This window comes from Alternaria rosae (genome assembly GCF_020736505.1).
Source record: "Alternaria rosae strain MPI-PUGE-AT-0040 chromosome Unknown BKA58scaffold_6, whole genome shotgun sequence".
In the NCBI taxonomy this organism is placed as follows: domain Eukaryota; kingdom Fungi; phylum Ascomycota; class Dothideomycetes; order Pleosporales; family Pleosporaceae; genus Alternaria; species Alternaria rosae.
In genome coordinates, this window is record NW_025763575.1 from 1,855,631 (window position 1) to 1,878,149 (window position 22,519).

The 22,519-nt window shown below is 51.8% G+C and overlaps 15 protein-coding genes across 15 annotated transcripts; 8 read left to right on the plus strand and 7 right to left on the minus strand.

Moving 5' to 3' along the window:
• The first annotated feature begins 62 nt into the window (after positions 1–62).
• Positions 63–4,058, plus strand: BKA58DRAFT_363043 (uncharacterized protein). The gene is made up of 3 exons (XM_046168822.1): positions 63–285; positions 340–805; positions 859–4,058. Exons 1-3 carry the CDS (start codon positions 156–158, stop codon positions 3,560–3,562), a joined length of 3,300 nt encoding a protein of 1,099 aa, XP_046024502.1. The 5' UTR covers positions 63–155; the 3' UTR covers positions 3,563–4,058.
• Positions 4,059–4,373: 315 nt separating this feature from the next.
• Positions 4,374–4,772, plus strand: BKA58DRAFT_318221 (uncharacterized protein; the record flags this gene model as incomplete). Its single annotated transcript, XM_046167663.1, has 1 exon — positions 4,374–4,772. One exon carries the CDS (start codon positions 4,374–4,376, stop codon positions 4,770–4,772), a length of 399 nt encoding a protein of 132 aa, XP_046024503.1.
• Positions 4,773–5,452: 680 nt separating this feature from the next.
• On the plus strand, positions 5,453–5,959 carry BKA58DRAFT_402959 (uncharacterized protein; the record flags this gene model as incomplete). The annotated part of the gene is made up of 1 exon (XM_046171752.1): positions 5,453–5,959. One exon carries the CDS (start codon positions 5,453–5,455, stop codon positions 5,957–5,959), a length of 507 nt encoding a protein of 168 aa, XP_046024504.1.
• Positions 5,960–6,986: 1,027 nt separating this feature from the next.
• BKA58DRAFT_340927 (RmlC-like cupin domain-containing protein) lies at positions 6,987–8,265 on the minus strand. Its single transcript, XM_046168338.1, has 2 exons — positions 7,745–8,265; positions 6,987–7,670 (listed from the first exon to the last, which is right to left on the minus strand). Exons 1-2 carry the CDS (start codon positions 8,103–8,105, stop codon positions 7,060–7,062), a joined length of 972 nt encoding a protein of 323 aa, XP_046024505.1. The 5' UTR covers positions 8,106–8,265; the 3' UTR covers positions 6,987–7,059.
• Positions 8,266–8,354: 89 nt separating this feature from the next.
• On the plus strand, positions 8,355–9,798 carry BKA58DRAFT_387232 (uncharacterized protein). Its single transcript, XM_046170538.1, has one exon. It carries the CDS (start codon positions 8,559–8,561, stop codon positions 9,681–9,683), a length of 1,125 nt encoding a protein of 374 aa, XP_046024506.1. The 5' UTR covers positions 8,355–8,558; the 3' UTR covers positions 9,684–9,798.
• On the minus strand, positions 9,755–10,791 carry BKA58DRAFT_197927 (glycolipid transfer protein domain-containing protein). The gene is made up of 3 exons (XM_046165765.1): positions 10,340–10,791; positions 10,171–10,289; positions 9,755–10,121 (listed from the first exon to the last, which is right to left on the minus strand). Exons 1-3 carry the CDS (start codon positions 10,541–10,543, stop codon positions 9,827–9,829), a joined length of 618 nt encoding a protein of 205 aa, XP_046024507.1. The 5' UTR covers positions 10,544–10,791; the 3' UTR covers positions 9,755–9,826.
• BKA58DRAFT_197961 (uncharacterized protein) lies at positions 10,792–12,184 on the plus strand. The gene has a single exon (XM_046165766.1). The coding sequence runs from the start codon at positions 11,040–11,042 to the stop codon at positions 12,141–12,143; it is 1,104 nt and encodes a 367-aa protein (XP_046024508.1). The 5' UTR covers positions 10,792–11,039; the 3' UTR covers positions 12,144–12,184.
• Positions 12,185–12,212: 28 nt separating this feature from the next.
• BKA58DRAFT_197994 (peptidase S24/S26A/S26B/S26C) lies at positions 12,213–13,302 on the minus strand. The gene has a single exon (XM_046165767.1). The coding sequence runs from the start codon at positions 13,118–13,120 to the stop codon at positions 12,227–12,229; it is 894 nt and encodes a 297-aa protein (XP_046024509.1). The 5' UTR covers positions 13,121–13,302; the 3' UTR covers positions 12,213–12,226.
• On the minus strand, positions 13,143–14,957 carry BKA58DRAFT_421866 (isocitrate dehydrogenase subunit 2 mitochondrial precursor). The gene is made up of 3 exons (XM_046172803.1): positions 14,705–14,957; positions 13,614–14,606; positions 13,143–13,561 (listed from the first exon to the last, which is right to left on the minus strand). Exons 1-3 carry the CDS (start codon positions 14,789–14,791, stop codon positions 13,487–13,489), a joined length of 1,155 nt encoding a protein of 384 aa, XP_046024510.1. The 5' UTR covers positions 14,792–14,957; the 3' UTR covers positions 13,143–13,486.
• A 324-nt stretch (positions 14,958–15,281) lies between these two features.
• BKA58DRAFT_402964 (uncharacterized protein) lies at positions 15,282–15,632 on the minus strand (the record flags this gene model as incomplete). Its single annotated transcript, XM_046171753.1, has 1 exon — positions 15,282–15,632. One exon carries the CDS (start codon positions 15,630–15,632, stop codon positions 15,282–15,284), a length of 351 nt encoding a protein of 116 aa, XP_046024511.1.
• A 445-nt stretch (positions 15,633–16,077) lies between these two features.
• BKA58DRAFT_402965 (uncharacterized protein) lies at positions 16,078–17,496 on the plus strand (the record flags this gene model as incomplete). The annotated part of the gene is made up of 1 exon (XM_046171754.1): positions 16,078–17,496. The coding sequence occupies one exon, from the start codon at positions 16,078–16,080 to the stop codon at positions 17,494–17,496; it is 1,419 nt and encodes a 472-aa protein (XP_046024512.1).
• An 82-nt stretch (positions 17,497–17,578) lies between these two features.
• BKA58DRAFT_198010 (uncharacterized protein) lies at positions 17,579–18,418 on the plus strand. Its single transcript, XM_046165768.1, has 2 exons — positions 17,579–18,311; positions 18,371–18,418. Exon 1 carries the CDS (start codon positions 17,896–17,898, stop codon positions 18,208–18,210), a length of 315 nt encoding a protein of 104 aa, XP_046024513.1. The 5' UTR covers positions 17,579–17,895; the 3' UTR covers positions 18,211–18,311; positions 18,371–18,418.
• Positions 18,419–18,567: 149 nt separating this feature from the next.
• Positions 18,568–18,921, plus strand: BKA58DRAFT_441059 (uncharacterized protein; the record flags this gene model as incomplete). The annotated part of the gene is made up of 1 exon (XM_046173794.1): positions 18,568–18,921. One exon carries the CDS (start codon positions 18,568–18,570, stop codon positions 18,919–18,921), a length of 354 nt encoding a protein of 117 aa, XP_046024514.1.
• Positions 18,922–19,339: 418 nt separating this feature from the next.
• Positions 19,340–20,219, minus strand: BKA58DRAFT_198016 (uncharacterized protein). Its single transcript, XM_046165769.1, has 2 exons — positions 19,750–20,219; positions 19,340–19,696 (listed from the first exon to the last, which is right to left on the minus strand). Exons 1-2 carry the CDS (start codon positions 20,067–20,069, stop codon positions 19,420–19,422), a joined length of 597 nt encoding a protein of 198 aa, XP_046024515.1. The 5' UTR covers positions 20,070–20,219; the 3' UTR covers positions 19,340–19,419.
• Positions 20,218–21,977, minus strand: BKA58DRAFT_198023 (uncharacterized protein). The gene is made up of 2 exons (XM_046165770.1): positions 21,466–21,977; positions 20,218–21,417 (listed from the first exon to the last, which is right to left on the minus strand). Exons 1-2 carry the CDS (start codon positions 21,675–21,677, stop codon positions 20,412–20,414), a joined length of 1,218 nt encoding a protein of 405 aa, XP_046024516.1. The 5' UTR covers positions 21,678–21,977; the 3' UTR covers positions 20,218–20,411.
• Between the last annotated feature and the right edge of the window lie 542 nt (positions 21,978–22,519).

Genomic DNA, 22,519 nt, shown 5'->3' on the forward strand with positions numbered 1-22,519 from the left:
CGCGTAGCGTGAAGCTCATCAGTGCCCTAGTGCGGAGTGCGACCAGTTGCCCCCACATTTAGCGCGTCACGCCCATTGGCCAGCCCGAAACGCGTCGCGTAGTCACGCCGTTCGCATTCATTCGTCTCCAGAACGTCACCTCGGCATGGGTTGACATGGCCACCATCAAGGCCATCGAGGGCCGCTCTGTGCATCAGATCCAGTCAGGCCAGGTCATTGTTGGTCTGGAGTCGGTCTGCAAAGAGCTTGTCGAGAACAGCATCGATGCAGGCGCCACATCGGTTGGTATGTCTTCGCCCCACGATCTCTGGTTGACATGAGGTGACTGATGGTGAACAGAGGTGCGCTTCAAGAACTATGGCCTGGATGCGATAGAAGTACAAGACAACGGCTCTGGCATCTCCCCAGACGACTACGAAACCATCGCACTCAAGCACTATACGTCCAAACTCGCTACCTACGATGACCTCTCATCGCTACAGACATTCGGCTTCCGCGGTGAGGCCTTGTCATCGCTGTGCGCGCTATCCAACTTTTACATCATCACGGCCCGGCCTTCCGACGGCCCAAAGGGTACAAAGCTGGAGTTCGAGCAGTCGGGCAAGTTGAAGGGGACGTCGGTGGTAGCAGCCAAGCAGGGTACGACGGTAGTGGTCGAGACACTGTTCCATAACCTACCTGTACGGCGGAAGGAGCTCGAGAAGAACATCAAGCGGGAGTACAACAAAGTGCTGCAGCTGCTCAACGCATATGCTTGCATAAGCGTAGGCGTCAAGTTCTCGGTGAGCAATCAGATACCGAAAGGGTGAGTGCAGATCCAATACCCATCCACCCATCCATCGTGCTGACTCGGCCAAGAAAGAAGACGGTGGCTTTCTCGACCAACGCGAATGCGAGTACGCGAGACAACATCTCCAATGTCTACGGCGCAAAGACGATTGCTGCCCTGATTCCTCTAAGCCTTGAATTTGTCATGGACCCTTCGAGCCGACCAGGTGCCACACAAAGCGCAAAGAATCGGAGCACACAAGAGGACTTGGGTTCAAAAAGAGTCAAGATAGTTGGCCACATTTCCCGCCCTGTTGTAGGTGAAGGTCGCCAGACACCAGACCGACAGATGTTCTTTGTGAACTCGCGGCCTTGTACTCTGCCACAAGTTGCTAAGGCCATCAATGAGGTCTACAAATCCTATAACATCACACAGTCGGCTTTTGTATTTGCCGACATCCAGTTGGACACGAATGCCTACGATGTCAATGTGAGTCCAGACAAGCGGACCATTATGCTCCACGACCAGACTACGCTATTGGAGAACCTCAAGGACGCTCTCCTAGAGCTATTTGAGGGCCATGATCAGAGTGTACCTCAAGCTCAACTCTTGGGCAGGAAAACACCCGCATCCGCCTTCAAGCCGCCAACGATACAACCTCGTGAAAGCACAACGTCGGCGTTTGCGGGTGACCGGAGTGAATCGGAAGATGCTGTTGAGCTTCCTCAAAGGACCCCAAAGAGGGGTGAAATGTCATCTCCTCAAGACACGCCCGATATAAATGTCCGTCCAGGCTTCGTAAAGGCAAGTCTCATTGAGCGATTCGCTGGTCGCGACTCTGAAGACCGAACGATCCGTCCAATGGTAAGATCTAGAAGAGCCAGCTCTCCCGAGAATAGTGAGCTACCTGAAGAGCCCATGTCGCACGCGCATGTACCTCGACGCAGTCCTTCGCCCCAGAGAGAAGACAAGATCGAGCTAGCGCGCTCAAGGTCGCAGTCACCGTTGTTCGAGCCAGAAGACGAAGCGGCTGGGGTTCCTGTCAGGCTTTCCCAACCTTCCAAGATCGTCCAAGATTTCAATGCCCGCATAGCATCCCAGAGTCCTCGCAATCAAGAGCCAGACACCTCGTCAAAGCATCCAGAACCCACTGATGACGGTGGCGATACACAACAGCCAATTCCGGCGATAGTACAAACGCCGCAGAAGTCGTGGTCACAAAGTACCATCCAGAATGCCTTTGATCGTATGCGTCCAATGCGGACGCCAATCCAACAAGCTACTATAACTGTTGGTGACACGACGACAATTTCCACAATCGGTACGGGGAGTCGATCGATGGCTGCCAAACGCTCTAGGATACACACACCGAAGTTCTCTCTTTCTGGCAAGCCGCTGAATCAGACGCCAAAGAGGAGTTTATTCCAGAAGGGTCTAAGCGGCTTTGCCGCACCAGGCACCCAAGCGGAAAGCAGTGAGGAGGACGAGGAGGACGAGGATGATGAGGAGGACGAGACTGAAGTCGCGCAAGACAGTCTTATGTCTGATGCACCAATACGCTCTCCTTCTCCGCATAAGCGTTTGCCGTCTCGAGGCTTTGAGGAACCGCAAACCGATGATGTAGCTGCCTCATCCAGCGCTCCACCGCCGCGCGCAACAGTCGTTTCCGAAGAAGCTCCAGAAGAAGAATCCTCATCTGATGGTGAAGCCCAGCCTCAAGCTAAAGCTGAGGCCGAGATCACAGATGATGATGAGTATATAGAAGATTCCGAAAAGAAAGAGAGAGAAGAAGCGAAGATTGCGCAGCTCATTGCTGACGCTGAAGAAGCTGCAGCCCGGCCGACTGAAATGAACCTGAAGCGCGCCAACAAACTGTTCAAGGTCACTCAGAAGAAGTATTGGACCATCAATCTTGAACGTGTCATCGAGACAGATGTGGATGCCATTGCTCGGCATCTGCAAAATGTGCAGGCATCCATCGACGCGTCGATGGCAGAGATCAGTGAGGCGACTGCGCTTCCGGCAAGCACCCAGTTGAACCAAGAAGACCCAGAAGAACGTCTCAGCCTTACAGTAACAAAAGCTGACTTCAATGAAATGCGCATCATTGGTCAGTTCAATTTAGGCTTCATCATCGCTGTGAGACCGCCTACATCTACATCACCCACATCAGACCTCTTCATCATCGACCAGCATGCGAGTGACGAGAAGTACAACTTTGAGCGTCTTGCTGCCACGACAACACTAGTGCCACAGCGGCTAGTCCACCCACATCCTCTCGAGCTGACTGCCGTGGAGAAGGAGGTCATCCGCGAGAACAAACCCTCACTTACCGCAAATGGCTTTGTTGTCGATCTAGACGCGGAGGATGACAACTGCGCAGGTAATCACGCGCAGCTGATCTCATTACCAATGTCAAAAGAAGTTACCTTTACACCCACAGATCTAGAGGAACTCCTAGCACTCATCATAGAAAGCCCACAGTCTTCCTCCATGTCCACATCGTCGCACATACCGCGTCCCACCAAGGTCAGGAAATTGCTCGCAAGTCGAGCGTGCAGAAGTTCGGTGATGATCGGTAAGACCCTTCAGCCGCCACGCATGAGGAAGATTGTTCGACACATGGGCAGTATGGACAAGCCTTGGTCTTGTCCTCATGGTCGGCCTACTATGCGTCATCTCTTCGGTCTGGAGAAGTGGCAGGGTTGGACGGAGGGGGACGGCGTGACGGGCGTTGATGTCCAGGGTGAGAAGACTGATTGGAACGCGTATCTGAGGGATAGCAAGAGATGATGAAAAGGAAGAATGGAGATGGCATGCTGCAGAAGGACCAGAATACCCAGGTATTATTACGCAATTTGCTCTACATCAGCGTTGTTATCAATGACGCTGGTGCATAGCACTGCCCTGAGTACCTACACTTGAGGTTGAATATCACTAGGATAGATGGAAGTAGCATCCCGCTTGCAATCGCGGATGTTTGGAATACACGTAGACGCCTCGGTCTCTTACCCGATTCAAGTGTTTGCTCACAAAAGTTCGGCTGCTGGTGTCGTCGTTTGGCTAGTAATCCCCATCGCTTTCTGTACTAGGCATATGTCTTCTTCCTACTCCTGCGTTTTTCTTCACACGTATACTCTCCACATTTCCTTTTCTCACGCTCTCAGAAAACTTTGTCAAAACTGCTCAGCGCTCTCGTCTTTCCTGAACATCCTGCTCGCTTGTCTCAAAACGTCGTCTTGCATCCAACCATGGCGGAAAGTTCTACCTGGCTAATCGCAGCCTTTCTCGCTCTATCCCTTTATCTAGACATCATCTTAGCGCGAATCGATTTCGTATATGCATTGTATGGCAAAGATATGTGATAGTGTTTGCTTCCCGAACTGAGAGACGTGAAGATGTTGGTGATGATGATGTGTAGCCCAGATGGCGTCTGCCGCTTAAAATGCGTTTGCGCGTTTGCCAGCACGGCTTCTCGCCAGCGAGGCAGCTTGCTGTAAGAGATACTTCAAATCATTTGAAATATTACACGACACTCGTATTCTCTTCTGTCTTCCATGGCATCTTCCTGGGATTTAAGTATCGTATCTTCATCGCTACAGCCATGACGACACCAGACAGCAACTACGATGCCTCAGCCTCCGACTTCACATGGCCCAACGCCAAAGCGCTCTGGCTCATGATCATCATCGGCGCGGGTCTAATCGTCCTTTGCATCATCTACAAAGTTTGCATAAAAGTACATCAACGACGGGTCCAGCGAGCTAGTGAACATGAATTCGCCGATTTGATACAAGGGTCGACAAGAGTCGAGCTTGAAGGTGGTGCGATAAGATCGCAGAGCCCGTCACGAGCGGTAACGAGGAGAAGTAGTGAAGTCTCGGCTTTACCGCGGTATGAGCGGTTCGATGAGGAGGAAGTGTGTGATAAGGATGCACGGATTGAGAAGAGGGGGCGGTACAGTTATGTGTTGGGTGAGCAGTGGCCTGGGAAGAGACAATAGTGGAGGCTAAAAAGACGGGATGTGAATGGATGATGGGACTACCGCTTTGCGACATTAGAAGGGGCAATGCGCTGGCTGTGGTGGTGACGGTATGAAAGCAGCAAAGTCTTACTCACCTAAAGTGCCGAAATCCCCAAACCCCCTCATTTGGCGCTATATTCTCTTCAAACAGTGATTCTGACGCATAAAGATCAGGATGCGCAACTATCACGCTGGACCCAGAAGGACAGATTCTCAGTCAGACTTGTACTACGATTATAGAACGACGCGACCGAGACCGACACAGACAGCAGAGAATGCGCATCCAGGGGTTGCATATTACGCATAGATATAGTAGCGGCGATGGTGGTCTGTGATAGTAACGGGAATGCTGTTGGTAGATGTGAGCAAAAGACGGCTACGTAGCGGTAAGAAATGGCGGCTCTGGGAAAAGTTGAAAACTGGAAATACTGGAACACTGCGAAGTGAGTAGACCTACGTAATTTGGAAGCCGTTGCGAAGTATACTTTTCGATTTGGAATAGATCTCATACCCCTGATCCTGATTCTGAGTTGGCTTTTCTGCTGTCAGCATCATCATAACAACGCGGAATACACACGTGTACTCACAATATATACGTGACCCATTCAATGATATATCTACATCTAATTGAATAGCATTCATGCCCGCATAACTGCAAGATGGAGATTGAAAGCATCGCAATTATCTGCCTCGTTATTCTTGTCGTCCTCATCATCCAAATCATAGTCAGTCTGCGACTGCTTTTGCAGCTCCACCACCATGTGCACGCAAGAGATGAGGAACATGATATGCAGAGCAACCCCGTCAGACCCGGTTCTGTGCCCATCCAAGAGAATGCACGACCGCCATCGCGTAACGATGCGGAGGGTCTTACTGTACCAGGACCAGCGTATCCATCCAGCTCAAGATACAGTGTTCGGACAGACATCAGCGACTCGTCATCTCATTATGCGGCCTACAACTCGACCAAGAATATAGAGCGGCAGGCATCGCACAGTGACATGAAATATGAATGTGGGAACCCCTTTGCAGATGACGCGTTGAGCAAAACGAAGAAGAAAAAGGATCTATGTAAAGATTATGGAGTGAGAGACCGTGAGACCGTTGACGGAGTACTGGTAAGAGAAACGAACGCCGAAGCGGATCGATGTAGAACCGGGGGATAGCCGCATCTGGCGAGCTGACACATCCACATGATCCGAAGAGCAAGCCGGGATACGTATATATAGTCGACCGGCATGTCATTTCACTAGCTTTCTCAACAGCTTTAGTCGATCGTTCAACCAATCGACTCCTACTCACTTTACCTTTAGTCATGACAGGTAGAATCCAAAACCCGAAATACCAAGCTCCAAACATGCCCGCATACTTTCCCTAATTCGCGCTAGGCGTTCTAGTTGGCATCCTTATCGCAGCACTATGCTGTGCCATGTATGGCTGTGGTATGTTTCTTGCACGAGATTGAAGAAGTCTCAGGAGAGCGCCTTCAGAAGGCTCGTCGATCTATTATGCTGATGACGAAAGCGAGCTGATTGGCAGTGACGCTTCATTGACACAGCATGTGTCGATCGAGCCAAATTATACAGCGACGACACCTGTCAGGTGGTCGGATGCCGGACACGGAACCGAGAGATGATGAGATCCCTACGGTTTGCGTGTCAAGGCGTCGATTTGCGCGGTGACAACAAGTTGGCGGTCAGAGGATCAGACCGTTGCGTTGGCATCGCATGTATGCAACCACGACGCTGGCGTTTGATCAGACGTCGAACGGGAAGCAAACCGATTGCATGGTCTTCAAAGACAGACAGTGTAGCTATCAAACGATTAGTGAAAATCAACCGCTGAAGATTTACAACTCCGATCCCACCAGGTCATCAACTCGCGTATAATCACCCTCCAACCTCTTGTTCAAGCAGACGATCCCATCTCACTTGAAAAGCCATAAAGATAAAAGCTGAGCCTAGCGTAGCCGTTGGTGTATACATGGTGATGGTCACCAGCTGCGTACTCAAAATACCCACAGTCCCACTAGCGACATCGATAGACAAGGAATCTTTAGTAAGCGGAACTGTCGAGTGCTGGAAGAGCTCAAGTGAAGGCTCAAAAACGAAATCTATGGATTTCCCCAGGTCGACGAAAATCCTAGCATGTCGGACGCGGAATATTTTGGATGGACGGCAGCGTACTGAAATGGCATATGCAAGATTCTTTGAAATGTGTATTACTATCTTAAATATCAGTACCTGAAATCATCCTTGAAATGTGTCTACACATCCTGAGGTCCCATGTCAAACAGCAAGAACTCAGCGGGCTTGTCGCCCACACTCTCAATCTCGATCTTGCCAGGCCCGCTCACTCCCTCAATATACGCGCCATCACCCTCCCCAAACACCGTATCGCCAATCTTGACCTGCGCGCCACCCTGCTTAGGCTGCGACCGTCCACCCATAACAACATGCGCAAAGAGCTTCCTCGGCCCCTCGGCAACAAGCTCATGCACCACCTTCTTACCCGGCGACAAAATCGACGCATCCATGCTAAGATCAGCCTGCAGCCCAATAGCACCCTTGCTCTTCTCCAACCTGTCCGTAGACTCCATTATCCTAACCAGCTTATCCGCCTTCTCCTCGTCGGTAAACTTCTTCGTTTCGTAATGGGGCTTAAGACCGCGCTTGTTGGGCTTGGCCCAAATCTGGAGGAAATGGACTTCGGAGTCGGTGTTGCGGTTGTATTCAGAGTGGCGGATGCCCGTGCCGGCGGAGGTGAATTGGACTTCGCCGCGCTTGAGGTTTTCGAGGTTGCCCATGCTGTCTTTGTGTTCGAGGACGCCGTTGACGATGTAGCTGAAGATGAGGAATTCGGCGTGGCTATGTGTTCCTGTTTGGTAGTGTTAGCAAGGGATAGGGTGGGCGTAGGATGTGCATAGGGAGCGAGAGATGGTCTGTACGTACCGAAACCGGTGCCCGCCTTTACTCTGTCTTCGTTGATGACCCTCAGCGGGCCGAAGCTCTCGTGTCTAGGGTCATAGTACGACGCGAAGGAGAAAGTATGGTATGTGTATAGCCAATCGTGATCGGCATGTCCGCGTTGCGACCAACCGCGCTTGGTGAGCTTCATCGAAGTTGGACCTGCGGTCGACATTGCGCGTGTGGTGGGCTTGGTAAGGACAGCAGGGAACCAGATACTGCGGAAAGTGCTTGAGAAAGCCAGGATGATTGCGAGAAGACCAACGACTACGGTAAGTGTCTTTGTGGTTGTCGAATACGAAGTATATGTTGTACTAGAGCGATGTTCACCAGGTGTGTCTGTCATCACGAAAGGAAGAATCCTGGCATCGAAAGCGTCGAGGCCTCTTTATAGCTGTTAGTAGGGGTAGGGTTAGTTCACGCATCATGTCGAAGCTTCATTGACTTCGCGCATCGCATTTGCAATGAGTGACTAAGGCACGGTCAGGTTAGTAACTGCGTCTTGTGGGGAAAAGAGAAGACGCTTGCTGACCAGGCGGATTACCGATGGATGACGAAATCACCCCTGCTTCTTTCTCAGCTAGCCCTCATTGGACGCTTGCCGAAGGCGTTGCGGAACAGGTCCGGTCACGACCAAGCGATTACGATTCGCGCGTTGTTTACCTCCTACTGGTGCTACAGTTTTGATTAGACGTACCGGTACGAGAAAGAGCTTGTGTTGCGAATTACCAACTTTGCTGGTGGTTGTGCAGAATTGCAGACATAATCACGGATCGGCATCTACCCGTGAACCACCATCATGGCATTGACCAACTTCAACCCAGATGCCTTCTTCGAGACCTGGACAGAAGAAGAATACTCCCCGCGGTGCAACAACAAGCCCCTAGCACAGTGTTTAGGAGAATCCTTCGGCATCCCCCCAACCGATAAATACATCTACCGCGCCCAAGCCGAAACAACCCTCCACGCCACCCAAAGAGCCATCGAAGCGAAGAGGGCCCACGGTCTCCATGGATGGTACCACGATGACTCCGGAAAACCCTTTGACCCACCCCAATACCCAACTGCTGAGGAAATTCACGCCTACACCGTCCTCTTCTCCCCTCAACACAACCTCCCCACAGCCCTGAACAACTTTACCAAATCCGCAAAAGCCGACACTCTACGCAAACGCATAGGAAACCACCTAACCAGCCGCTTACTCAACAAATCAACCCAGAGCCTGCTTCCAGCGAAAAGAGATCCCAAAAAGCCCGCTCGCCAGCACAAAAACCCCTACCTCGATCTCTGGACCTACTCCTGTGAAGAACTAGAATGGGCCGGCCCCTTACCCTCAACAACACATACCCGAATCTCACATCACATCCTCCCAATCTTTTACCACCACTTCGGCTGCGTCGTCCCGTCTTACGCCGCTTTACACGTCTTGGCTAAACTGGCTCAGCCGGCGCGGCCAGCGAAGGAGAATGTACTACCTATCCTGGATATAGGGAGCGGAAATGGGTATTGGACGTACATGCTCCGTAACTTCCCTGTTTCGCATATTGGTACGGAGAAGGGACTTGATGTCCGGGCTATTGATAATCAGGTTAGTGAGTATCGTGTGACGTGGGTTAAGGATACGATTATTGTGGATGGGAAGGAGTATCTCAAACGGCATGATGGCGGGAAGGGGTGCGTATTATTACTCGTCTACCCGCAAGCGACAGGGGGGTTTACGGGGCCGCTGCTCAAGGCGTTCGCAGGAGATAGGATTGTGGTTGCGGGAACGCAGAATGGGAATGGGTTTACGGGGTTTCAGGATATGATAGTGGACGAGTGGGTAGAGAAGAATCTGAAGGCGTTTGAGTTGGTGCTGAGGATGCCGTTGCCGAGTTTTGCGGGCAAGGACGAGGCGCTGTTTGTGTTTGAGAGGAGGAAGTAAGAGGGGTGGGATGCGGAAGGGAGGGCATAGAGGTCACGGACGCAAGGATAGGGATTGTATCATACAGCATCTTATAGCTGTTCATATTCATCATTCATATCGTAGGACATGCCAGTACCTATCGTCGCTTTATTTTCCCATATCTACCACTTGGCCTCCTTCTTCGCCAAGAATGTGTTCAGAATAGCGACAAGCTTCTCCAACGCCGCGAGCCACTTCTCCAGCTCAGCCTGGACCTTGCTCTCGTCATCGCCCAACTTTCCGTAGAAGTCCTTACGGTAGGGTGTAGCGCTCATGGCAGCACTGAAGATGGGCTTGACCATGAAGGAGTGGTGGGGCTTGAGTGTGTTGCCGTAGGCATCGCGGAAGGAGTCGGCGAGCTCCTTGGAGGGGTTCGAGATGTTGTGACGGAGGGCTTGGGCAGTGAAGTCGAGGCCACTATGAAAGGTTAGTAACATGATATAGGAGTTGCAAAAGGATAGCTTACCGGTTCAGCCACACGAGACCTTCGGTAGCAGTGTGCTTCTTCTCCTTGAGCTCATTCAGGGCCAGTTCTTGGAGTGATTCTGACTGGGCGGGTGCTGCGAGCTGTCTGTCGCGGATTTTCTGCCTTGGGTTAGTACAGCTGTTTCTGCAGCATCAATTCCAGTCCTCACCTTGATGTTGCCGCTCATGTCATTCTTGACCGGCTTGAATGCCACCGAGCCCAAGACATCGAACAGGATAGTCGTGCTCTCAGCCGCCTCTAGGAACTCCGTCGTCGAGATAGCATTGTCCTTGGACTCGTCAACAGGCACGTCTACGAAGCTCTTCTTGACCGTGTCGAAGAAGGTTCCACCGGGAGGGTATGCAGCTGCCATTGTGGGGTATTGTGGAGTTTTGTTGAAGTGAGAGAAAAAGCAAGTGAGGTTGAGATGCGAGGAAGGCGGGAAGATGTTTGTTATGGCAAAGGTGGTCTCGGCCCAAGCGGTGAGCTCTGGTACGTTCGACACGCGTGGCTCTGGTGGGGCATGCGGCTGCAGTGAGCTAGCGCGGGGAAGGCGCGACGCACAGGGTCTCGAGAGGGGAACTGCGAGCGGCTAGCTCACGTTGCACATGGGCGCTGCATGTGTCTTGGGGAGCGGCGTCGGAATGTAGAATTATACCCGGAAGTAGTTTGTGCTGGGCGGGGAAAGAATGCCCGGTAGTCGTGACCTGCATGCGGTATAAGACATCATGAGCTTGCTATCGTCGTCAGATCGCGAGAGAACACCACAACCTGCAGGGCAATATATCGCCATCCCGATCTCTATCAATCGGACCTTCTGATCCTTGCCCTGACTTAACTCCGAACCTACAGCAACTATAACCACTAAGATGCCATCACATATCCACTCAGTAACCAACATACACCGTATAGCCTGCATCCCCGGCGATGGCATCGGGGTTGACATAACAGAAGCCGCCATCCAAGTCCTCAACGTCCTCTCCAAAACCATTGGCGGCTTCGAGTTCGACTTCAAAACCTTTGACTGGAGCAGTAAAAACTATCTGGAGCGAGGATGGTACATGCCACCCGATGGTCTCGAGCAACTAAAAGCCTATGATGCGATCTACTTTGGTGCCGTCGGTTGGCCCAACGTGCCAGACCATATATCGCTCTGGTCACTCATCTTGCCAATCCGAAAGTCCCTGAACCAATACGTCAATGTCCGACCTACGCGCATCCTCCCTGGCACCACATCCCCTCTATCAAATTGCAAACCCGGCGATCTAGACTGGATGATTATCCGCGAGAACAGCGAGGGCGAGTACTCTGGCCAAGGCGGTACATCTCACGAAGACAGCCCGCACACCATCGCCACCGAAGTGAGCATCTTCACACGCGTGGGCATCGAGCGCGTAATGCGGTATGCATTCGAGACCGCGCGCTCACGACCACGCAAGAAGCTCACCATGGTGACCAAGAGCAACGCACAGCGCCACGGCATGGTTCTTTGGGACAAAGTCTTCTACGAAGTCGCAAAAGAGTACGAAGACGTTGAGATAGACAAGATGCTCGTGGACGCCATGACGGTGCGCATGACACTGCATCCCTCCTCGCTCGACACCATTGTTGCGACAAATCTCCACGCGGATATCTTGTCTGACCTTGCGGCTGCGCTCAGTGGCTCGATTGGCATTGCGCCGTCGTCGAATCTCGATCCTACGAGGAAGAACCCGAGTATGTTTGAGCCTATTCATGGGTCTGCACCGGATATCGCGGGGAAGGGAATTGCGAATCCCGTGGGTGCGTTTTGGAGTGCGGCGGAGATGGTACGGTGGGTCGGGGAGGAAAAGGCGGCGGATGGGCTTATGAAGGCGATTGAGAATGTTACGGAGAGGGGGGTTAAGACGAAGGATCTGGGTGGGAGTGAGAATACGAAGGGTGTCACCGATGCGGTTTGTGCGGAGATTGAGACGCTTTTTAAGAGGGACTGAATAGGGTAGATATACATGTACATACCCACTACTACCACATCGCTTCTTACCATCTTGATATACCAAGGTATCAACCAGATTCATCACCCATCCAAAAACACCGCAGGAACCTCACTCCTCCCCTCAACAACCCGGCTCCTACACCCCTTCTCACCCCTCACCCTCTCATCCCCCACCTCCCTCAACCCCCACCAGTCCCTCCAAATCCTCACCGCTTTCCCCTGAATCAGCGCTTTGCTAATCGGCCCAAAATCATTACTATCCAAACTCTTCCGCCAGTTATCCCCTTCAATCCACACATGTCCATACGGCACAACAACCTTACCCACCTCATCCTCATCTCTAGCTGCAATGCTAGCCTCGTCGTGGTCAGGTAGTCCGTCCGGTACACCTTTCAACCTATTCTTGTAAGACTGCGGATCAAGCGCATACCCCCGTGTAGGATATACAGTGTCTCCTTCAACAGCCACAACGCGTTTTATCCCCATTTCCCCCGGTTTATGCGGTTTCCAGAACGTTACTACATCTCCTCTTTTCACGCCCCAGATATCCTCTCGCTCCCCTTCCTTCACATTCCCTTTTTTACTACTACTTCGCTCCTGATATGGTCGCACGATGACGTAATCTTCTCGGCCTGTCTCGTGTGCGCCGGGACTGAGTGTGGGTGCCATGGAGGAGCCGCGCACGTGCTGGATTTCAATGAAGTGGTCGCGGATCCAGAGGAGCGCGCAGGTGGCTACAATACCGTTTGTGCCCCATTTTAGGTAGCGGCCGCCGGTGCGGGCGCGTGGGGTTTCATGCCATCGGGGTGGTGGTGGTGGGGGAGGTGCGGTGCGAGATGGTGTTGCTGGGGTGGGCTTTGATGGGAGTGGAGTGCGCGGGGCGGGGTTGGCGGGTCTACTCGGTATAGAGGGCTTCGCGAATGATTTCGGTGGAGCAGGTTTCGCAGCAAGGCGGATGGGTGGTTTAGGTGGCATTGGGTAAATTGGCGTTGTGATGGGGCCTTGTTCAAGGTAACGCGATGTTGCTCGGCAATACTTGCCCGCGTTGCGCCATGGGACTTTGAAGGAATCGACGTGCCGCCGTTTCTCTGCCGCGAGACATCATTCTCGTAGATGCTTTGTTCATGACGACTTCACACACCTACAATGTTGCAGACTAGAGTAAGAACACAGACTGCAGCACTTCACACAAGTCATGTCCTAAAAGATTCTGATGATAACGTGCAAGTTCAAGAGGTATATCCAGCTAGGTGGCAGCTATAGTACAAGGACTAGTACATATCCACAATATGCAATTGCTACCATTCGGTCATTCAATGCTCGTCAAATCCATAACCTAATCTACTTCAGGGCCTTGATGACGGCGTCGGCGTACTCGAAGGTCTTGGCCTTGCCGCCAAGGTCACCGGTGATGGTCTGTAATATGATTAGCATGTATTTAGATCCAAAGACAATGTCTGATGCTTACCTTGCCCTCAGCAAGGACTTTGAAGATGGCCTGCTCAATGTTGGCGGCCTCCTGGGTGAGACCCATGTGTCGCAGCATCATGATGGAGCTGAGAAGAAGCGCGGTAGGGTTAGCGAGCTGCTTGCCAGCAATGTCGGGGGCGGATCCGTGGACAGCCTCGAAGATGGAGCAGTTGTCACCGATGTTGCCGGAAGGAGTAAGACCGAGACCACCGATGAGACCAGCGCACATGTCGGAGAGAATGTCTCCGTACAAGTTGGGCATGACGAGGACCTTGTCGTTGTAGGGAACAGGGTCGGTGACCATCTTCAAGCAGGTGTTGTCCAGCAACTCAGCGTCGAACTCAATGTCGGGGAACTCCTTGGAGATCTCGCGGGCGGTGCTGAGGAAGAGACCGTCGGACATCTTCATGATGGTGGCCTTGTGCACAGCGCGGACCTTCTTCCTGCCAATGTCGCGGGCGTGCTGGAAGGCGTATCGCAGAACGCGCTCAGAGGCCTCGCGGGTGATGAGCTTGATGCTCTGGACAACGCCATCGACTACAATGTGCTCGATACCAGAGTATTCTCCCTCGGTGTTCTCACGGATCAGGACAGTGTCGACGTCGTCGTAGGGGGTCTTGTAGCCGGCGATGGATCTGCAGGGGCGGACGTTGGCGAAGAGGTTGAAGGTACGGCGGAGAGTAAGGTTGAGCGAGACGTGGCCCTTGCCGATGGGCGTTGCGAGGGGGCCCTTGAGGGCGACCAAGTTCTTCTTGACGCTGGCGATGGACTCGTCGGGGATGACTGTCTTGCCGTCCTCGTTCAGGCGCGGGGTGACATCGACCGACTCCCACTTGATTGGGACGTTGGCGGCCGAGTAGATGTCCTTGACCGACTGCGCAATCTCGGGGCCGATACCATCGCCCTCGATTAGAGTGACGGAGTACTTGCCGTCGCTGCCCTTCTTTCCGTGGAACTTGGCGACCTCGGAGGCGTATGTGCGGGCGGAGACCTATGTATGTTAGTATAGTCCAGATGCATTTTTTTTTTCGCTTCCTCTGTCTCTTTCCTCGCCAGGCGCAAGAATCGTATGTCCCGCGGGAAGCTCACCTGGGACAGCGCGGGCGCCCATCGTGCGCGGTTAGCCTGGCGCATGCATTGCCGCGCAGGGGCGGCGAAAGAGCGAGCAGCCAACATGTTGAGGGTATGTAATTGTTGTCACGACCCAATTGGAGCTACACTGTGGTTGTAGCAGGTCGTCGAGGTGGGTGGTCGGCGGCGGGAGGGTTGCGCAAAGCTCGGATACAGAAAAAGAAAGCTCCACCGGCCGCGGGATGTCTTCGTGCGCCAAACCGGTCCATTCCGCCTCCGTCATGGCATCCCACCCGCGCTCGCCCTGCATTCCCTCATGCACCCTCGGCTAACGTCAGAATGGACTGGCGATATTTTGGAGAGCCTCACTACTGATGTTCACTTGGTACAAAAGTATAACACCCGTGAACCTTCACATTAGTGTCACTCGGCGCAACGGAATGTCTCGAACCGAGTGCTTGTCACATGTCACGGCACAGCGAAACAATCGTATCCATGAATTACACCATGCACTACAATATCCTACACTCAATCTCAACAGCATGACCACATGATGGAGTAGTCCTACTTTATTTCCCATCTCACTATCTCCATCTTATCTACCCCTCCTAAAAACTCGTTCCGGCTCCCGAACCCTCTCATGCATTTCATATTCACTTGCTAGGCTTCTCGGCTCATCTTCCTCCTGGCACTTCCTACGAGTCAAACGACCGATACCAGTTGATAACGCACACAGCCAGAGCACGACAAAAATCATAATCGCAGCGGAAACCGCACCGAAGATGAAGAAGCCGAGCCAGATACGGTATTCAGCACTCGAAGTGTTTGGTGGATGCAAAAGACTGGGATAAACGGCGTTGCTGTTTTGTAGTCGAGCGGGATTAGTAGTGTTGGTAGCTGCGATGGTGAGGCCGCTAGAGTAAGAAACGGTGTACGGAGCCGCCATATTCGACTGAAAGTTGATCTGCGCTTAGATGTGGGGAGACTGCTACTCTGTTCGTGTGCTTTCTTAGCAGTGTGCTGTCATTTTGGGCAGGTAGAGCAACAGACTATAGGCTCTGCGTCGTTGGGCATTGTGCGCCAGGGATGCTGAGCCTTCACGATCTCATTAATTCGAGAGCCTACAATGTGTTGGAGTACACCCTGTGAAATGTCGCCGGTGATATGACTGAAATTCAGTGTCATCAAACCCAACACTGTGAGCTCACAGGCCTGACGACCAGTGATGGTCACCATATGGTAATGAGTCTTGTCTGTACAGCGCGATAAGAACTACGCTTTACAGTTGATCTCCACCGATCTTCCTAGGTCATCGTTCAACGCAACCATGAGCTGAAAGGCGACCAGACGATACAAGACAACACCACCCGCATCAACATTTCGACTTCAGTATGTCCCAAAACGGTACTATGGCCGCTTTTACTTGGCCTAATGCTGCGCATGGAACTACTTCATCAGACACGACGACGTCGCATTCGTCGCATTTGCCTCTACCTTCTGCATTCACACCAACTGCGAAGATTGTTAACGTTCCATATATAGCGAAACCCCCAACTGGGAAAAGTACTGGTGTTTCCTACAAAGCGAAGCCTCCTACACCGACTTTTACGGCATCGAAGGGAGACAGATTGCTCGCTTGGGATGCTTCTACAGTCGCATCGACTGCCGTAGATTCCGTCGTTTTCTATCTATCGGACGTTGCTGAATTGACTTCCACTGCCTCAGACGGAGGTGCGTTCTTCTCCTCCTCCGTGTCCACGACTGCTATTGCCTCCGCTACAATCACTTCAACAGCAGTAGACTCTGGTATCTTCTACTCGTTAGAAATTCCTACTTTTACTTCTACTGTCCCCGATGGAGCGACGTTCTTCTCTTCGGACGTTCCCGTCTCTAGCATCGGCTGCCATCAGTGCACAGCTTGTACACAGACGACGTCGAACGCCAGTGCTTACACCAATGCGTCTCCTTTCCCAAAAGCAGTTTCAAACAATCCTTGGAATCCATATATAGCACCGCCGATTGATGTGTCACCATCGTACGTCGATTACGGCACGGTGTCCACCCTGATGCCTAAAGCTACCGGAGTCGCTTTCGATCGCGGCACACCTTTCGAAATGACTGATCCAACAATGCCAATAGCAAATGCATCGTCTGATCTTCATTCAGCCTTCACCAAGCAAGACGGTCCCCGCTTCGCGAAAGACCCAGGCCACATCATCGGTGTCGTCATACTGGCCCTCGGTATCGTTCTCGTATGCTTCCTAGCGATCAAGTACTTTAAGAGTTTAATTCCCACGACCCACGATCTGGAAAAGGGAAACAGCCGCCGTCGCTATCCATATTATGAAGAAGTCGTCCGTGGACGACGACGCTACCGTGACGGATCACCTCAAAGCACCCGTCATGCTGACATACCAATTTCGGAGGGATATGGTATGGATCCGGTCGACCTTGCTCGCGCACAGAATTGGCAAGACGGCTTCGACGAAAAAGGTGCGTATGCGACGCGAGATGGTGTAGATCGAGGGACAGCCACTGATAACTTCCAGTCAGTTGCGACGCATGGAACTGGTGATAATACTGGATATCAGCTGCAATTACCCAGCTTTATACCAACGCGCAGCTCGAATCCAAAGTCTCGTCCTGTCACCGAGCTGCCGGCGCTCGCCCGTAATCCGGAGTATACAGCCGGTCAGCCAGTCTCGCCGCTGGGTGCAAACGGCCCACCACACGATTATAACCGCACGCGAGATTACAGCGACGTATCACCGCTACATTCGCCCACAATGCATCGCCAAAATCTCAGGTAGTCAGTCCGGTCGAATGGCGAAAATGTGGTGTGGTTGTTGAAGATCAAACAGGTACAGCTGTCAGACGCGTTTCCAGCTAGTGGAGTTTAGAGTTTCGCATAGGTATCCTGCAATTTTGCTTTTGTAATTCCGAGACTCGTTACTTGATACAGTGTAATTAGTTCTGCGCCGGCAACATCGTTGGTTTTCAAGGTTACTTTGGGGGTTTCATTTCTTTCATTTGCTGGGGCTGTGCAGTGGTGGTTTAACTATCGTGAAGATCCCGTCCCCACCTGCATTCTTACCTACGCATTCGTTCCTTACCTACACACTCTTTTGACAACCACACTCATTCGCTCGATCGCAACTTTCCAACTCGTGTAGTATACATACAGATCTCATCTTGTCACATCGCACGACATGCCTGTACTAAAGTTCTCACACCGTGCTGAGCCCATCAACGCCGAACAGCGCATGATCGGCCCCATTCCTTTACCATGGTTCATTCCCATGTGTGTCTTTGCGCCTTTCTTCCTCTCATTCATTTGCTGGGTATTCTACCAACAAACAGTGACGCGATACAAGAACAAGAAGCTTCTGGCAGCGCAACAAGAGCAGCAGCGCTTAGCTACTAAAGAGGTGGAGACGCAGATGCAACAGTTCATTGGGTCGAGCGTAAACAACGCGAACATTCGCGCACCACCAAGAGCAATGAGGCAGCCCGGATTCCGATGAGTGTTATCTGGAATTTCTCAACACGAGTATCATGGAATTGGTCGCAGGATGTGAGACATGATCACGTGTCATCCATTCATTTCGGCTCGGGCAGACCAGCAGTAAGTAGTCCACACTGTCAACGAACTCATAACATCGTAAACTTACGACTTTTTACCAGAACCCTCTAAACGACTGTCATGAAAGCACAATGCCTCACCAGTATTCACACAACATCGCCACTCGTTCTACAAAAGATCTTCCATACCCGCTCACAACCTTCCACCACTAAGCTCTATCTACATCATCCCATCTCACGATAGTCTCGAAGCCGGACTTCCAACTTACATCCAAATCTCAACGAACTGACGCAGTACCATGGCACCACTCAGCCTTTACATCTGTAGCGACGTCGCGCCATTAGCCACCTCGATGTACTCACACCCCGCTATGCCGCTTGTCACTCAGCTTTCTGCATTAGCGACCATCGTCACCCCGACGACGCCCTATACATCCAAGGCATCTCCGTCCTCCATCTCGGACATTGTACACGAGATCTCCAAAGCAGATGTCGCCGCTCAGCCTACCTCAACTCTGGACCTAAAGCTTAAATCTAGCTCCTCTGGAGCCGAGGGTGGTTTGTCAACAATGGCTGTAGTTGGCATTGTCGGTGGTATAATCCTGGCCATGATCATCGGGGTGTTTATCGTGGTGAAAGTGTGTCACCATTGAGTCATGAGTGGGTCATACAGGTGGGACGGTGTTTGGGAGGGAACGTAGAATGTAGAAGGGGAGATGTTGTTTGATGGTTTGATTATGACGTTGAGATGGGTCTACATACTTAGATGTTGTATAGATGTAAAGATGAGTTCATGCCTTCAAAAATCCGTGGTTCTAGTTCGCCTTCCACAAGCTGGTCGCTCGCGATGGGACGTGCAATCTTCTTCCGCCGAACTAGGATATATCGCCTGTACTCCAATCACATAGATTTGCGACGAAGTGATGTATTTAGTGGCGACAAGCAACATCAAAATGTTCTCTAATCGCTGCTCTTGTACCTCACTAATCATCTTCTTCGCCGCTGTCGCCTCGGCGCATCTTCAACTGCAACCCAACCTTCCATCTCGATATCGAGATTGTCCAGCTCAGCCGATAAGTCTTGTCACGGCCTCTTCGCCTTTCTGACTGGTTGGTTAATGGCATGGTCGGAGTCAGATAGGAAGCTGTCTCTTAGTCGCTTCGTGTCGCGACTAACGGAACGAATGGCTCGTTCTCTTTGGGGATCCCTTCCGCTAGAGGGCGAGGAAGGCGCTGGAGATGCTGAGCAGGGTGAATGAGGGTGCTACAATGCAAAATGAGGTACTTACTGCCGTCCTCATCATCCGAGTCCACGATGAAGCGTCGCTTTCGTTGCGAGGCTGCTGGATTGATATTGCTAGTATGTACCATGGTCTTGCGTTCGAACGTATTTGCACTCGGGAGACTATGTTCTTTAGCCAGAGCCTTCCTATATGCGGCTGTCAGATACTGAGTCCAGTCATTCCTACGCGTTCGACTTACTGCACTGCATATTCCACCTGCTCATACTCTATTTCAGGCTTGACCTCTCCATCACTCAATAGATCCACGATTGCTGGTACGCAAATACCTCCTGCTTTGCGGTTGACAAGATCGAGTTGCGCTGCAGCAGCGCGAAACGCGGCATTCGATGGGCGGCACCTTTTCTTCGGAAGACGTCTTGGTTTAGTGTACGAAAACCGAGGGCAGTCGACTGCCATTTCAAAAATCTGAAGTGGGAAGGATGGGAAGGATGATACACTGTCAATCTCACTTGGAGAGGCAAAGGGGCTGAGAGCGCGCTGCCAAAGGTGAGAGAACATGCTGTTCCTCTGTGTTGTTTGCACTCAAGCTGCTTTTGCTGTTTGTTGTCTTACCTATGAGACTCCAATGTCTCAGCGCCCGTTTGAAAGGTGACAGAAAGAGCGAACAGGCGAGGCACCGCATGAAGCCTCGCAGGACAAGGCGCCCATACCAAAAGACCAAGACAAACACTGGTACCAACTGTCAAAGGTACGGAAGTATGCATACTTTGTACTTCGGTAGGATGCGATAGCGTGTATAGACAAACCAAATACTGTGAGTAACCTGAGAACTGATTTAACTTAATTTTCACACACGCAAAACGCCAGATGCTAATCCGATCCCGTCTACATGCCTTTAGATCAAGTCAACCTTTCTTCAGATCTTCCAGCTCTAGCTCTTTTTCTCAGGAGTCTGGTGTTGTATGCAAAGCGCGGCTGCATATCTATATCCAGATCTAATGGATCCTCGCTATCTGACATCTCAACGTCGCTGGGTGCACGTTCACTGCGTACCTCAATACCAAGAAATTCGTCGGAGCCATTAGAGATATCCGAGTCGAGATTGTATTGGACCACGTTATCGGGGGCGATGAACTCGCGGTCGCTGCTGGTCTCTCTGGCGTGTGTGGGGTTCATTAAAGACGACTTCGTTCGTTTGGCGCTCGTGTTTGAGCAGTGTTTTGTTCCTGACTTTGCGTTTTTGGTAGACTTCGTATGATTGTAGAGGCTTCTCGACTTCGTAGCTTTTGGTCTTGATGTAATGGTGGCGGCAGACTCCGGCTGAGGCTCATCGTCGTCCCACTCAAATTCTGGATCGTTCGGGTCTATCTTCACCATAACTTCCCCGCCATATGCGTCCAAGGCTGCACGGTACTGCATGGGTGGAGCTTCGCTCATTCGTATAGCTTGTTTCTTTGCCAACGGTAGATCGCCTTCGCTGTCCATAATGAGGTGATAGAGATCCACAATAGGCAGTGCCGGTGCGATGGCCATCAGCTGCGCGACCTTACTCCTCAGACCAAAGTCGTCGGTATCTGAGAGACTCATATTGACATCCCCAGGTTTGCCCTCTTTTCGGCACTTATTGAGCGAGTGGGGTCGATATGTGCGTCGCGTAGCAGGTTTACGAATCGATGACGCTTCTTTTTCGCTAACCAAATCTCGTTGAAGTGTTTCTCCTGGTACTCCAACAAGTGATCGATCCTTCGTAGGCTTGATAGACGCGGGTGTGAAGCGTCGTAGAACGAAGCCTATGGGTGCATTGAACTTGTTGGGCGATGCGCCTGAGCTCCCACTTGTGCCTTCGTAGCGAAAGTCTCGTAGATTTGGCTCGGCGAGTGAAACATGCGTTCGAGGACGTTCAGAACTATCAGCATTAGCGTTCGTAGTGTGAGTGCCATTTGTCTTGACCTACCGTAGAGGTGTCCTTGTTGGCGCATCATCGTGGCTATCCAGTGTGATCGGTAACTCCTGTAAGACGCCCATTCGGATACATGGAATAGACTTGGAGCCAGATTTAGGTGCTTTGCGCACCGAAATTTGAGGTTTTCGCTTCACCCGACCGCGTTTCTTTTTGCCTGTCGCCGGACCCATGTTGATTTTTTTGATATTGCGCTGGAACCCCATATTATCCTTCTTCCGATGAGGGTAATCGAGCTTGCGCTGTCGAATGGCGTGATGTGGTTTGGAGGTATGGTCGAGGGAGGGAAGAGACCGGTGCGGACAAGAAGAGTTGAACCCCGAGATCTCTAGCAGCGTTGCAGTGTGGAATCGCGGCAGTCCATATCGCGCTTGCGTATCTTTGCTCCCTTTCAAGATATCCTGATAATGGCTGCTAAGGCCGTAAGGCAACGATATAGGCAAACAGATATCAATGGCAAAAGGTGATTCGAAATCGCAAGACTGAGTTTGGTATACTGGAGGTGAAGGAGAGGTTCAGGGAACGGTCTAGGGTCGGAGGCAGGTCCGTCAAACAAGCGGTATCCTTGCGCAAAGGAGTGAAAAAGGAGAGACGGTTGCCATCGTATGCTGGGCGTGGAGAGGAAGCTTGTTGGTGGGGTAGGCCCGCGACGAGGAAGGCACGACCTGATCAGCTACGCGGACGACAATCACCTAGTTACTAACTGCTCCTGTGCCGCGGTCGTGGTAAGGTAATAAGCAGTATTTCCTGCCCTAAAACTGGCATCGCAAACCCTGCAATAATGGCATCTCCAACCACATTCGCAATATGCGCACCCAACGTCGCTATGAACACTGTTGTCGCCGTGGCACTCACAACACTGTCATCACTAACACGGACGAGCGTCTGCCATCATCACGCTTGATTGAGTTGCGCGGTTAAATAAGGAAGGAAGACGAGACACAAGAAGCGATAACAAAGATACCAATCATGTTATCGAGCTGAAGATTCGGCGAGTAGCCCCGCCACGCCACCTGCTACCCATTGGAGGCAGCACAGCCTTGCGCGC